Source organism: Corvus moneduloides, chromosome 28 (assembly GCF_009650955.1).
Source record: "Corvus moneduloides isolate bCorMon1 chromosome 28, bCorMon1.pri, whole genome shotgun sequence".
In the NCBI taxonomy this organism is placed as follows: Eukaryota; Metazoa; Chordata; class Aves; order Passeriformes; family Corvidae; genus Corvus; species Corvus moneduloides.
The window spans coordinates 501,531-517,059 of NC_045503.1; the positions used below are offsets into that span (position 1 = coordinate 501,531).

Consider the following 15,529-nt stretch of genomic DNA (forward strand, 5'->3'; position numbering starts at 1 on the left):
CCTGACACCTTCAGCTGGCACCACTGACTGTGAACAATTAGTGCTACACCTTTCACTACACCAGCTTGCTCAAAGCCACAGCCACTCTGGCCTGGAACACTTACAGGGATGGGGCATCCCAGCTGGCATCCCAAGGCACAGGTTTGTTAGCAGCCCTGTGCCACATATGCCAGCCCCATGATGAGGATGTTTTGGGCTCCCGGGGAAGGCCCAAATGGCTCTATAGACACCAAAGTTTGCTGTTCTCAGCAGTTCAGTACATACATCTCTTCTGCATTCACTGATCACTGAGATCATTTAGGAACAAAATGCTGGACAGCAGAGGCCTAGGACAGGATTGTCTTCCCTGGACCATGGACACCAGGCCCTCACTAGCATCTCTCTTTCCACCTTCCAACCAGCTGTTTCTTTCACACCATTTTCCTCTTCCATCCAAAGCTGCCCAGATTTAGGGGTGTGAGAGGGAGAGAAAGGAACATCTTTGTTTCAAAGACCCTATTGTATGTCCTCTTGAAATCCAGGTGAGTGATATCAGATAGCATTTTTTTTTACGTATTGCTGACAGAACAAAAGCCACACAGAACCCGTACCATTAGGTCCCACTCCACTGCTGTTCTGACTTCAAAAAACCCCACTTGACTGCAGAAGTTTGTGGGATTGCAACACAACAGTCAGAGCAAGCACTTGGTAATCTTCAAAAGCAGCAGGACCACTTCCATTAGTTTGCACAGAAAGCAAGAGTGAGACATGGAAGCACAGTTCAAGGAAAAGGAGCACACTGGGGAAAAAGGTTGGTGGGACAGGAAGGAAAGAGAAGAGCCAGCAAGGAAGTGCATGTCAGCTTGCTAAAGGAGAAGCAAGATTCCTCTCTGTGTGGCACAGGAGATCTCTACCACTTTCAACATTTAGCTGGTTTCATCCCAATTGGACTTTTATTTATATTTAAGTCTGTGAAGCAAATTACACCCAATGTACACCATCCCCTTCTCTCTGCCAAACATCACTGTCCCTGTTCTCACCTCCTTTTTACATGCCTTTATATTTAGGGGACTTCCTCAGCCAAGACAATCCCTGCAAAAGGTACAACAGGAGTCTGGGGAGGTGGTGGAAACATCATCCTCAGAGATCCTGGAAACTACATCAGACAAGGCTCTGAGCAGGCCTGCTCTAAAAGGAGGCTGGACCAGACATCCTACGGAATTCCCTTCCAATTTGAATTATTTGATGATTCTGTAACACTTATTGCCATAAAATGCTGTACCAGTACAGCAGAAGTACAGCCTGCACACAGAGCCCTAGTGACATGGACAGACAATCCCCTAGAGCCTCCAGTGCTCTCATGCATTTGTCATTTCCTAAGAAAAGCATCTGCAAGGTATTTCATTCGTTCTCTTCCTGTTGGGAAGTTTCATATTTCCAGCACATTACTATAACCTTGGCTACCAACAAAAATCCAAAATGAAAAAATCTGCTGACAGTGTGTGAAAAAAAAATTCTTATCAGACTTCATTTTCCTTCCTTCCTTCCCCCCCTGCCCTGGGTGGGGGCCTGGTCACACTCCCACATGATACACACTCAGACACAGTTTTCCAGCAGGCTGTAGACACCATATCAGTAATTCAACATTCCAGTGCAGTCACGCTGCTCCTGGCTTTTGTGCTAAGTGCTGGTGACAAGGAAACCCACCACCAAAAGAAACAAACTGGTGTCCATGTCATAAAGAATCCTGTTGGGGTTTTTTAACGTGTTTCCAGGTAGTTTTCCCACATGATTATTACACCCCCAAAAGTTCTTAAGGGTTAAACAACTTCTCACCCAGCCTATCTGTTGCCAGAGAGCAAGCCCAGTTCCTTTCACATTTTTATTGGCCTGCTCCAGGTTTGCTGGACGCAGCAATTATGTTTGCCTCTATTCTCATCCAGGTTCCCTGCATTCCTTCCCCATGTCTGCAACCACCGCTTTCACATCCCATAAATATTTGACCAAATTCATTGAAAAAAATTAACAGCTGTTCAGACAGGATTTCTGAACACAAAATGTGACACAAATGCTCTCGGTAGCTGGACTGAACAATGCTGCCAAACGTCCTCTTCTCTGGAAGCTATTCAAAATACATGACAAGAAGTCACATCAGGAGGAGTCTGAGCCAGTGAAGCTGCCACGTGTCCCCTCCAGCAATAGCTGGATGCTGTAGTTCCTGCAACACAAACACCCTCCCCTCCCTGTGGCGGAAGATCAACGCCATGCCTTTACTCCATGGACGTTCCCAGAACAGGGGCTGTGCTCCCCTTCCAGCCCTTCAAATGTCTCCATGAACAGCACGGCACCAGCTTTGCTGCTGCCCCCGAGGCCGTGACAGCAGCGTGCAGGAGAGACACCTGTGCCACCTCATCCTGAGCGGCCGCAGGTCTGCGGCTTCCATGAGCACGCCGGCTGCAGGCCACCAGCACACGGGACAGCGGGAGCCCCGCGGAGGGCACAGGCCGGGCAAGCAGCTGGCTCACGAGGATTCACACTCAGTATTAGCACCCTGGCAAACTCCTTCACTAAACAAGACTTTGTCGCCTCCCCGTACCCCTGAGCCACCCGAAAAGGGGAAGAGCCCAGCTGCAGCCCTGAGCCCTGTTCCTGCAGCAGCCTCACCTCTGGGCGCCCAGAGCCTTGATCACCGTGGAGAGGAGGCGCCCGTCCTTGGCGGTGACCTGTGTGATGTACTGCGGGCGGCCGATGTCCGAGTCCTCCACCGACTTGGAGAGGGCAGCGCTTCCCGGGCAGTCGCAGAGGGAGCCGGGGAGGTGGCAGCAGTCGCCCGTCGTCATGGCAGCTCCGGGCCCCGCTGTCCCGGGCCTGGCACCCGGGAGACCTGCACAACAGCAGCACAGTCACACCTCAGAACCCTGGAGTGCCCAACCCCTCACCCTCCTTCAGCCCTGCTCGCGCTGGCAGCGCCCCAGGGCCCCAACAGACACGCGTTTTGTGAGTCTTCTGTCCCCTTTAATAGGCTTTGTGAGGCTGCCTTACCATAAAATTAAGGCTCCAAGTGTTCTACTTACATAACTTACCATCAGAATTGCAAATCTGCCTTTCCCAGAGAGAATTCCTGGTAACCACCCTTTAACCTCATGAAGCCTTTCAAACTGAATGTGCCAACACAGAGATGGGGAACCAAACAAGAAGCCCCACGGGCCTGTGCTGTTCTGGCTAGAGCCATCCCGAAAACCTATACACTCCATCAACACAGCAAAGTTTCACCTGAACAGGGCACCTAAACCTGTTTATGTGGCTGGGTTCAGAAGGCCCTTCTCAGCTGCCTTCAGGAGCTTTCTGAGCACTTGAAAGACTGTCCAAGCCCAAAAGGCTCCCCCACCCCATCTTTGATCTTCTTTCCCTTTATTTCTTTAATGAAATGCACATGCTTCCATTTCTATATCCCCTGTAGTACGCCCCAACAGTGAATGTGTGGATATGAACCTCTCAAAAGCACCAAAAATCCTCCCTGGGAAGGGCAGCAGGCCAGCCTACCTCCTTTCTCTTTTAACTGTTCAGACCAATCATGACTTTTACAAGAGCCACGTGCAAACAGCAAAGCACACCAGCACATTTCCAACATTTACCCAGCAAAGAGAACACATGGAACAAACAGCAAATGCAAGAACTGGAGAGAAGATGCAGAGAAAAGCCCAACATGGCCAACCAGGAGCTGGCTCTGATGAGCCATGTGTGGACAGCAGAGCTCTCTGCCTTTGAGGGAAAGCAGCAGCTCACTCAAGCTGCCAGAAACAGCCAAGTTCCTCCCTGGCAGGGGATATCTCATCCCCAAAATCAGGTATGTTCTGCAGGCTCCGAAAAATCCTGTTTTTGCCAATCGCCTTTAACCTGGTCCCCGAGAGGCAGCAGAAATAAAGAGCTGGGGTTACAGTGAGTCATGCTGAACACAATCCAACAACATCATACTGCTGGTAAAACCAAAATCCCTGTGTCTGTAAACAGGGCTGCCTTATGTAAGGCACGCACAGTAATCCCTGTGCGCCAGCACTGCTGGGAGCAGAGATGGAATGCTGCCTCATCCTGGCGGCTGGATTCAAGATGAAATAAATCCATAAAAGAAGTTCAAATGAAAGCAATGAAAAGGAAAAAAGGAGAGGAATAAAAGGAGATAAAATAACCACAACCCCAAAGAAGATATATGAAAATAATTAGGTTTGTTAAATTTCAGGGGAATGGGGTGAATCTGCAATCTTTGCCTCCTGGAGGTAGGAGCAGGCAAACAAATCTTCACCATCCCGTCCAAGGAAAGGCTTTTTTGTTTTGCGATCTCTGTGCACAACACAGAGTCAAACATTCCCATGAAACTGCAGTTCTGTCAGATTCAACTAAGCCAAAATCTAACTAAAATAACTAAAGAAAATAAGGGCTCGTTCCTGGTTGGAGGCTCGGCCACACTACAGAGGACCAAAGAGCCAGTACAAGAACGTGATCCTTGAAGCCCTGAAAACACTGATTTGGGTAAGCACAAGTGCTTTTCCATGTCTTGGAAATTAAGCAACTCACACAACCAAGGGCTTCATCTGTCAAGACAGTTTCCTTCATGTACATGCGTTCAAGAGGGAGAGAGCTCTTCACTGGTGCCTCAGCACCAGATGCCAACTTTGGTTGCATTCCCTCACTTTACAGAATAGTTTCCAGTTTCTAATAGAAGACTTTCTGATCTCTTTATTAAAGCTGCTCTTGATAAGTATCTGTAATCCTTCCTTTGCATCTGAGCAGGAACAAACTTGAGCTTGTGGGCAGGTCAGTCATCTTCAAAACAAATGTGAATCTTTTCATCAACTTAAAAATTAACTTCATAGACTCAGCCTCTCTCTCCACCTGTGCAAAGAACACACAGAGTTAGAGCTACTGTTCTTATTTCTCCTCGTCAAAAAAAAGACTACAAACTCTCCAACTCCAAGGAGCAAAAGGTAAAATGATAAATGCTATTGGAATTACTTAAGTCAGCTGTTCTGCAAGTTAAGGAGTTCTTTCAATTTTAACAACCTCTTACTGAAACAAGCATGAGAAGATAACATGCTTTTAACAAAAAGGTCAGCTCCATTTGTTCGGCCAAAATGTTGCTTAAAGTCCAGAGGAAAAAGGTCCATTCTGTGTACTGGAATAAAACTGCCCTCACTGACTGTGTCCTGGGAGTATTTATACTGAGGCTCTTTGTGCTCCCCATCTGACAGACACAGGCAGCCCCATGGCCTTGCCCTGGAAGGGAATGGCCACCCTGCCGCTCTTCAGGCAACGCGCGGGTTTCTGGTACAACTTATTTGGCGTTTCCTTGTCGGGGTCCAGCCCAGGGCGGAACCTGAAGTCACTGCTTTAATATCTGACTCATGCCATTCAGCAAATATGAAGGAAAAGCAGCAAGGTTTTCATGGTTAGTAAAGAAGTAACTGAAATCCAAAGATAACATCTGCAGTGCACTCGGGTCCCAGTTCCATACCCAGTGGAACATGAACCATGGTGTACAGCCAAGTCAGTCCCTTTCCTGATCCCTGAAGGATCAGCTCATCAACACACAGCCTTCTCTCACAATTGTCAACAGCTCATCCAGCCCAAACCCAGTGCTCACGGAATTGTTCAGGTTGGAAAGGGCCTTTGAGATCATCTATTCCAACTGTTGCCCCAGCACTGCCAAGCCCACCACTAACCCATGTCCCCAAGTGCCACATCCACACAGCTTTTAAATCCCTGTAGGGATGGGGACTCCACCACTGTCCTGGACAGCTACGCCAGTGCCTGACCACCCTCTCCATGAAGGAATTTTTTCAGCCTAAACCTCCCCAGTATGACTTGAGGTTGTTTCCTCTCATCCTGTCACTCGTTACCTGGGAGAAGTGACTGACTCCCACCTGGCTGAACTCTCAGGGAGTTTTAGTGAGCAAGAAGGTTCCCCCTGTACCTCCTTTTCTGAACACCCAGCTCCCTCAGCCACTCATCATCAGATTTGTGCTCTAACCCCTTCCCCAGCTCCATTTGCAGCAGAAACATCAAAATCCCGGGGTGAGAAACAAGATCCAAACAGCTGGTTTGAACCACACACTGATTTTTTTTCTAAGCACCTGTGATTTCTGAGCCCACTTCTTGTCCACATTTTTAAAAAAAGTCTTGGAGACACTAGGTTTATTATCCACATCCCCTCTGCTGCCACAGTTAGACATAAGCAAATAAACCAGAAGCCCCTTCTCAGCAACACTTTGCATCCTCAGCTTCTGAGCAGATCCAGAACATAAAGGGCTGAGCTTGTAGATATTACTCAAATTGAAAAAAACAAACCCTGTTTATGGAAAGTTGGCTCAGAAGAGCAAGTTCTGCACTAGAATTCCAAAACTCAAACATGTGCAGCAAAACAAGGCAGTTCCTCGAAGAGCAGCTTGTGCTCTGTCAGCGCTCCAAGGCAGAGACGGGGCGCTGGTGCAGGATCCCGCTCCACGGCTTAAGCGAAACACGCCTGCAAGATACTCCCCCTTGTCAGTCCTCACGCATTGCAATGAGATTTGTAATCCAGTTTATGTCATCCAAAGGGCAATGAGGCAGGCAAAACTTCCTCAAAAGACTGCAGAGATCAGGTTGGACCAGTGCTCTCCATCCAGGAGATGTGCCCAGCAGAAGTAAGCACAAGTCAAGGAGCTAAAGCGTCCCCCAGCTCTGCTCTCCATATCTGGACTTTGAAGATGGACAAAACAGTTATTTCTCCTAGACAGGGAAACCACAGCAGGCCAGATGAACACCTGGATCAAAGCCACAAAGTGAAAAGCACAAGATGAGAAAAACAATAGGAAAAGCTTCAGCCAAATGATGGCAGTAATGGGGACTGTCAGGTGCAAGTCATGGCTCTGCCGTGCTGCTCACAGCCTGCCCACTAATGAATATCCCAACCAGTCTAAAGCCTTGGAGCAATCCTGCAGCTTTGACAGGATCCAGAGCAAACTGGAGCTAGAACCAGCTCCACCTTCTTCGAGTGCAGCGCATATGCTCCAGCTCCTGAACAGACCGGCTTCCCTGGGACATGTCCACCAAGGAAAAACCCAACACTGATGCTGCCAGCAGCCCAGTCTGTTCCTCTCACTGAGCAACCCATTTCCCTGATTACTGTGACTGAGACCTGGCACCTCACCCATGGTGCCACCTGAGATAACCAAGCTGTGTAGCCAACATAACCCACTCATCTGTACACAGGGAGTTTTTTTCAGTTTTTAGCAGGTAACCCACTCACTGATGGCAGATCAGAGCTCTGACCACTGCTCACATGAGCTGAAGTTTGACCCCGGGTGCAAGGCTTCCCAGCCTGCTTTCCAAAGCCCTTTTAGCCACTTTGGGCACGCAGACACTGAGTTTTCTAATCATACAATCCTGCAAATGTCACCAGTGAACAGATTTCCAGTTGCTAAAGGGCATTTCCAAACATCAATGCTTTCCTTTTCACCACTAAAACTGGATTTCCCAAATCCTGGGCCCTACAACCATCTGAACATCTCTCTCCACCTTGAGAGACACCATACAAAGAATTGCTTCCTTCTAAGCACCTGCTCCCACACACCCTATCTCACACAGCTAACACACATCTTCCCACAGCCCAGGCTCAATCCCAGCTGTGCAGCACATCCTGCAGCACCAGTTCTGCCTACTGAGGCACCGGCCTCAGGTGTACCTGCAGCCCCCGTGCTCCGGGTGACTGGCAGAGTACCCCCTCTTCTACCTCCGGCCTCTAGGCCCTCACACCCAAGTGATCACACACCTAAGACACTGCCACCAGAGATACACGTGGATGGGATGCGATGAGTGGCCTGAAGTGCTCCCTGCTACTGTTGAAAGGTTGCCTAAGTGGATTAATCGAAAGAAAAAAAAAATACAAAATCAACAAAAAACCCCAAGAACCTGTCCCGAACTGTGCAGGGCTTTGTTTTCAGTTTTGTTTGTTTAAACATACTCTCTGCTGAGGGTTGGAAACCACAGTATTATTTTGTTCTTTATTAAAAACACATTATTTTATACCTCAACTGACTCCCCAAAGTTACCCTGCAGGTCTGCTATGTAACACCTTAAAAGTACCCAAAAAGCCAGCAGAGGATCTGCCCACGCTTGACCCATCAGCAACTCTCCCATCACTCAGGGCCTGGGAAGAAATCTCCTTAGTCCTGTGCTCAGAAGTCACCTGAACACAACAGCCCTAAAGTCAGAGTGCAAGGAGCCCTGTCCAGTGAGAAAAGTGACACAGCATTTTATGGCACATACCTCAACATTCAAAATAAGATCTGATGCCATGCAACAGCTTCTAAAACATTTTAAAATTTGGTAAGTAACATACAGAAAAGCGTTTCACTCTCCAGGAGCTTCTCTTTTTCCTGCCCTGCCTGCAACATTTGGTCGGCAGTTGCAGCTAAAGGAGATGCTGTAAAAACTTCAGCCACAGCTTGCTCTTCAGAGGATGCCAGTGGAGCAATGCTGTGGATCAGAGCCAGGGGACAGCCCTGACCCTAGGCTAAAACAAACCCCAAAAAGCAAGGGAAAAAAATAATCAAGGCACAACATTCTGGGAGCTTGTGAACCTTCTGATAAAGCTCCACACCAGGGAACTCCTCCTACACCTTTAACAGCAAAAGCTTCAGGCTGACTCCAGAGGCTCACCTGCCTCATCCCTGGGGCTGAGTTTAAAAACACATGCTCCAGGTTTAACCCTGTAGCACCCAGGAGGAGGTCAGAAGCTTAGAGGACACAGCCTTTCTGGACCCCTTTGTTTGTCACATTTGTACATGACCACAGCCAGACTTGGCTGGGCTGCCTCTCCACTATTCCAAAAACACAGCTCAGCAGCAGTCAAGGGTAACTCAAGCCTTCACTCACCGGCTGCTGCTGGGGACAAATGATCATAACTTCTCTATACCAAGAAACTCTTCTGACATATTCTAGAAGCTCTCTGAAGTCTCGGTTGTTTATTTTATGGCAAAAGGCTTTGCAGAGACAGATGAAAAGACAGTCTTCCACTTCCATTTTTTCCAAAGAGACACATTGCCAGGGTCTGACTTCTACTCCCCATTGGTAAAAAAAACACTGCAGCAAGGCTTGGTAATCAATAACTGCTGTTTCCCAAACCCAACATCCAAACACATCCCTCCTCTCCAAAACTTCAGCATATTGGATCAACATCTGCAGTAGTTTCACTTCATCTCCATGTCTTGAAGCAATAGAAAACTATTGGCTGGCAAAGATGAAGACCCTGTGGGGCTCAGGGGGGCTCCCAGCAGGTGAGAACCCCAACTTTCAAACAAGCCAAAGGCATGGGTCTCATGTGGACACAGCAGAGCTGTGACACAGCAGGGCTCCCTGGATTTCAGGGTACCTATCATGTTGTTCACCCACTGTTTCTCAAACAAGTTTTCTTCATTGCCTAATAGGGTTACTCAATATTCAAAAAGAAGCAAAAGGTTCAAGCTTAGATGTTGAGAAAAAAATCAGTACAAAAAGAAGCAGCCTAAAGGATGATTTTTTTCTTGCTGTGCTTGGGAAAGATTAGGCTGTATGTTACAGCTGGAATGCCAAAATGAACAAAGTTATCTGAGTTCTTTCATGACTTGCTGTCTGCCACAAGGCCGTATGAAAGGAAAGTTTACTGCACTTTAATTACCGACATCTGGAAAAACGAATTGCAACATTAGATGAAAATTCTTTGCAAAGGGTCTCTCCAATCAAAATTCAGCCATTTTAATAACAAGTTTCATAAGGGAACAACTGAAAACCAGCTGGGGCACGAGGAACACCTGCAACTCCACTGAGGATTCAAAAGACATCAGCTTTCAGAGGTGAACAGCAGCACAACTCACTACATAACACAACTACACAGACTCTGCACCCACCTCCCTCTGCGTTTCATCACTCTCTTTCTCCACGGAAAGAAAGATGCATTAGTAAGACTTGAAACTGAAACCATGAACCAGGGTGAAAAAAAACGTATTATCATGCCTACAAAGCAATGCTTGCAGAGTGCCACCCACCACTGGGGACAACAGCCAGCCCATCAGACACAACAGCCCTGCCCTGCTGAAGGGACCAGAGCCGTGTGGCCCCTCACATCTCTCTGCACCCCCATACTTTACAAAACACCAGCAGCAGACACATCAGCTTCCCAGCTCTATTGCTTCAGCGAGCTCCTCTTTAAAGAGAGGCAGCCTCTGCAGCAAGGCCAAAGCTCGAGTGCTCCCCAGTCCTGCAGAGTCACTTGCCAGGCAGTTGCCCTTTGTTCAGAACAAATGGATTTTCCAGCTGTGGGTAACACCTCAGGAAACAGAATTTCAGTGTAGCAGTAACACATGCACCAAATCAAGACTGCAGCACCCACACACTATGGAACTGCTCAGTCCCTCGAAGGGCACAACTCAGGAGGATGCAACACATTATTTCAGGATTGGGAAGCCCAGGTCAGAAAGAACTTGCATGCTCCCCAGTGCTTTCCTTCTTGGTTTATAGAGCACCATTTACACTGCTATACAAATAACAACGCTCTGCTTGGAGATGACCTGGAGCTGGAGCAAACCACCAGCACAGCACGCGGCAGCCCTGCTCACCCCGACTGCCCAGAGCGGCGCGGCCCGTGCGCAACCACTGCACGAAACCAGGCAGCACACTCAGCTCCCAGGAGACATTTGATCTGGAATTTAACTTGACTATTAATATTTTTCAACTTAGCTGTATCACAAATCTCCTCAGAACATTCAGCTTTCAAAGAGCTTTCCAGCAAAGGCGCCACCAAAGGCAGCCTGTGACTCACCACCCCACTCTAGAGAGCTCCAGAGCAGACACCAGCTGAGAGCATCCCCATGGTCAGCCAGAGAGAAGGGTCCACTGATCCCAGCCAACTGCATCAGTGTCTCCCTTCTGCCCACTCCTTACTGCTACAGATTCCCTCCTCAATCCTCAAGTGAAACTTCACAATTGGTATCTGTGCTGCAAAACTCTCTCAGTTTCAGCTTGCAATGTTTTGCTTAGGCTGCATTTCTAGTTCTTCTGGACACAGGCCTTGTCTGATTTGTCTGCAGGGAAGTACAAGAAAAAGCGGGAGGAAATAAATTGGAAACAGTCCAGAACTGAAGTTTACCTTTCCCCTCCCACCATTCTCAAATCTAACCCCAAAAAGCTTTCAGCTGAAACAGGACTAAAGCTCTCAAAACTTCTAACAAAGGAATTGCTGTTCAAGCCAAGACTACACAAGCTTGGTGCATTCTCCTTTTTGCAGAAAAGTGTTTTAGAAGGTACGTTTGATTTGTTTGTATTCTTATTTCCTGAGCCAGTCCTGCTCCTTGCCCCTTGTCCCCTCTTTTTAGGAACTGGAAGAGAATGTTTCCTTCAGTCTATCACTAATTTCATGACAACTGATAAAAACTGCAACAACAGTTATAGCACGTCTGTCCTTGAGGTTAACCACACATAATCATCTTGAGTTCCATCAGGAATTGGAAAGTTTAGTTAGAATTGCTACATAAAACCTGGAAGAAAAACCTGGAAGAAAACTTACAGATGCCTATTTATTTGAAATGGGGGCAAATGACAGATTCCAAACTGTAACACTGATCTAGAGAGGACTGGGGCAGGAAAGGCATTTGCAAGGCTGATGGGTAGGAAGAGCTGCAGGTCAGTACAGCTCCTGTTGGGCTGCTCCCTTCACTGGAGGATGCACGGGGTTCAGTGCCTGCCTCAGGACATGCCAGCAGTTCCTGCTTTCAGGATTTTGTCCTTCTGCACTTTACCTTCAGTGCTTAGAGCTCTCACAGGCTGTAACTGCACAGCAGGAGAGGCACATTCCACTCCCAGGAAAGGTGCACAAGACCCTAAGACACCCAGTAGTGACTTCCCTGCTTTCACCCAGCAAGATGACCAGCCAAGAGCTCTCCCAAACCAGCTGAGCTGCAATGCTGCTGCAATCAGCTACAGCTGAGCTGGTCTACTTACAACAAACACGGCACAAAGACAAAAGTTCCCAGGGAACACCTGCTACAGTCGGAGCTGGAGAGAGAACAAGACCAGGACTGGAGAGGGGGAGATCCTGCTGTTCATGTGCATGACGTGAACTGTGGTGGTAAGCCACAAACGCGATAAGCCACAAATGTGATAAGCCACAAACGTGATAAGCCACAAACGTGATAAGCCACAAACGTGATAAGCCTCAGCACAGATTAATGCGTCATTTTACCACCAGAGAAACCTAACGTACACAGACTTCATGGAGACCACTTGCCCACCCTGCTTTAGTGCTGTGCTCATTTCCTTCACAGAAAAGTGCCCCGGGCTTAGTTTTCCACGTGGCTTGTCCTGGACATCACAGATACCCGTGTGCTCAGGTGTCACTCACTGAGATGTGCCCAGAGTGCCTCCAGGGGGACAAGAGTCAGTAACTGAGACCATTTCCCTCTTGTGGGAAAGGCTGGAGCTAAGAGCAGGCAGAAGCATAAGTTAATCAGAGTAAATTAGACTGGGAGGGAAAAGAGACACATCAGCTCAAACTTCAGTCTGGAGGGGGAAAAAAACAGTTTGGAAACGGAAACTCTGAAATCTCCAAATATCCAAAGCTGAGTCAAAGTCAAGTGGAGAAAAAAAACAAACTCATCCTGTAGTTTATAGTTCAGGATGCCTGATTCCTCCCTTCATTTTCTAAGAAAAGCTTCCATGTTCCTAGTGTGAAAAACCAAGATTTTTTAAATAATAGTGAAAAAAGTCCCCAAATGCCTATTTTGCTTTGTGCCTCTACTTGCAGAACTACTGAGGACTTGCAGCAGTCCCTCAGACTCGTAGAGTCTCAGAGTCCATACCCAGCCTCAGCTTGCCATGGATGCATTTTGACTTGATTTTGGTCATGCTGTTTCAAGAAAACAGTACTTCCTCCCAGGGAAACATCGTGTCCTACACTTGCTTGATGCGGGCCAGCATCATTCACCTAGAAGAGGAAAGGCCCTCTCCCAGCATCCATGAAGGCAAGAACCCTGTCGGAAGCTGCTCACAGTCAGTGCATTGTAGTTCTGCTCATCTGCATGGTCCCCTTGGCGTCCAGCACAGGGTGACCTCACCCTGCAGCCTCTGTGCACTCCACAGCAAAAAAGAGCAGCCAAACACACCCAAAACAAGGAACATTAGTTCCAATGCCATTTTCTGTTTCCACTTAGGCAGCGGTGCTGATCAGCTAACCACACACAGACACCCCCAGCTTCACAGCTGGTATAGAATGTCTGTGAAATACACATTAGGCTCACACTTGGCCGTTCCCTGTGCCACCCGGCCTGCTCTCGGCAAAGCTAAGACTTCCCCACTGATGCAGGCTGCCTGCAACACTCCCCAGCACGTGCTTGGGGGTAGCTAGACCTTCTGTCCTCAACTGGAATTATTAAATTCACTGTCACCATGCATGTGACAAAGAGATCTTACAGTCCCAGCTCCCTTCCCTTCGAGCCTCTGTTTCAGAAAGGTGACACACCATCACAGCTTCAAATACACCTGAAAAACTAGGGCACTTCCAGCCTCCAAACACTCCCCTGCATAATCCTTTGGAGATGCACAAAAGTATTCCAATACTTTAGCCTTGGAAAGCCAAGACTAATGTCCAGCTGTTCAGAGGATTATACTGTGCACGTGTGAGTGGCAGCCAAGCAGGGTTTTATGTCCCCACAAGCAGGGCGACAAAGAGGACAGGCCACAGCCAATGCAGCCGGCTGACCACAGTGACATCACAGGCATTCTCAACAAGAACCTGGAAAAAGGTCAAGAAAGTGCTCGAAACTGCATCAGAAGGGAAAGACAGAGGGAAAGTTAAAGAGAGGGACAGAAACAGTCCCTTAGGGATATGCAAATAAAGGGCACAGGGTGGGATGAGATCCCCACTGACAGATCTTGATCACACACATCAGGGCAGCGACAGTGCACTGAATACAAACAAGCAGGATAAAAAGCCAGAGCTGCTTTGGATAACCCTGACACTTCCAGTTCACCATCATCACCCCCAACATGAGCAACACCCCACCTGCCTGCCTGCAAAATTCGAGCTCTGCACAGCTTCCTCCAAGAGAACAACAGCCTAAACTCTCCCTGGTTCCGCAGCACCATGCGGTGCAGATGTGTCACCCCACGCCTTGGTGGCACCATTTCTGTGGGCACTAAATGCAAGCAATTGCATACTCCAGAGGCCTCCAAGGCCTCTGCACGGCTTTTCAGTTGGTAATCTTGGTCCCCCCACCATATCTAGAACATATAACAAGTGTTTGAGACTGCAACAAAAACACCTCCCATGTCACAATCACCTTCCTGTACACGAGCCACAGGCTTGTCCCTTGGATCAATCCCACAAACCAGCAGTTCTGGCCTCTGTCACAGACAACTGGCTCAAGAAACCTGAGTTTAAATGAGATAGAGAGACTTAAAGATTGCCAGTTTGTAAAAAGTCCATCACAAACTCTAAGCTTACACCACGGAGGAAGGCAGCTGCTGCTCCAACACAGGACTGCAGCAACCTCTTCAGCTGTTTTGTGACACCGAGCTCATTCTCTTGGGAAATCTCTGCACCAACCTCTACCAGGCAGCGTGTCCGTGCACACAAGGCTTGCGGGGGCACAAACAGGCATCAGAACGCTCCCAAACACCTGAAAAAAACAGGCACGGGAGCCCACAGGCAAAGGAAACTTTTCCTAATAACTGCTTATACTCAGGGAAGAAGAATCTAATGAACAAACAAACGCCGCTTCTCAAACCCCCGGCACTTCTGTCCCTGGTGTGTCTGTACGCGACAGCCCCGGCGCTCCCGGGGGACGGTGCCGGCCCGGCCCGGCCCAGCCCAGCCCAGCCCGGCTCGGCTCAGCCCAGCCCAGCCCAGCCCAGGCCCGCCCAGCCCGGGAAGGGCCGCGGCTCAGGCGCCGGGGCCCCGCACAGCGAACGCAGCGCAGCCCGTACCGACGGCAGCGTCTCGCACGGGGCCCGTGGGGGCAGCGGAGCCAGCGGCAGCGGAGCGCCCCCGAGACCTGCAGCGCGGCGCCACGCAACGGGGACACACCTCGGCGGGGATACCGGCAGGGCTGTCAGGGCTCCCGGGCCCCCGGCCCGCCCGCCTCGGCCCGGCTCCCGCCGCCGCAGCCCCGCGCCGGAGCGCTGCCCGGCCCGGTGAGCGCGGAGCGGGGCGCGGGCCCGGCCCGGCCGCTCCCCCCGTCCGGTACCTGCGCTCCCGGCGCCCGCGGCCCCTCCGCGCGGCGCGCGCCGCCCCAGCGCCGGCTGCGGCGGCCGCCGGGCCCCGCCCCCCAGCGCTCGCCCGCCAATCCCCGCCCGCGCCGCGCTGACGCAGCCCCCGAGCGCCCAATGCACTGCGGGCAACCCGCCAGCGTAGCAACGCGACCCCGCTGGCAACAGCCGGCGGCCAATAGCGGCCCCGCGACCAAGCCCCGCCCCGCCGCCTCGGACCCCGCCCCTCTCTCATTGCCACGCCCCCTCCCGGGCCCCGCCCCCATCGGCGGCAGGC

The 15,529-nt window shown here is 49.8% G+C and overlaps 1 protein-coding gene across 5 annotated transcripts in view; it reads right to left on the minus strand.

Annotated features, from left to right (window-relative positions):
* MARCHF2 (membrane associated ring-CH-type finger 2) overlaps nucleotides 1–15,268 on the minus strand; it is a 34,208-nt gene extending 18,940 nt beyond the window's left edge. The window contains exons 1-2 of one of the 5 annotated variants that reach the window (XM_032092719.1): nucleotides 15,231–15,268; nucleotides 2,644–2,863 (exon numbers count right to left, since the gene is read on the minus strand). In XM_032092719.1, the coding sequence (XP_031948610.1) occupies nucleotides 2,644–2,819 (176 nt within the window). In that variant the 5' untranslated portion in view covers nucleotides 2,820–2,863; nucleotides 15,231–15,268. Of the gene's footprint in view, nucleotides 1–2,643; nucleotides 2,864–4,551; nucleotides 5,695–11,988; nucleotides 12,093–14,970; nucleotides 14,996–15,070; nucleotides 15,152–15,230 lie in introns of those variants that run through there. The other 4 variants (XM_032092720.1, XM_032092722.1, XM_032092723.1 and 1 more) reach the window with 4 other exon arrangements.
* Between the last annotated feature and the right edge of the window lie 261 nt (nucleotides 15,269–15,529).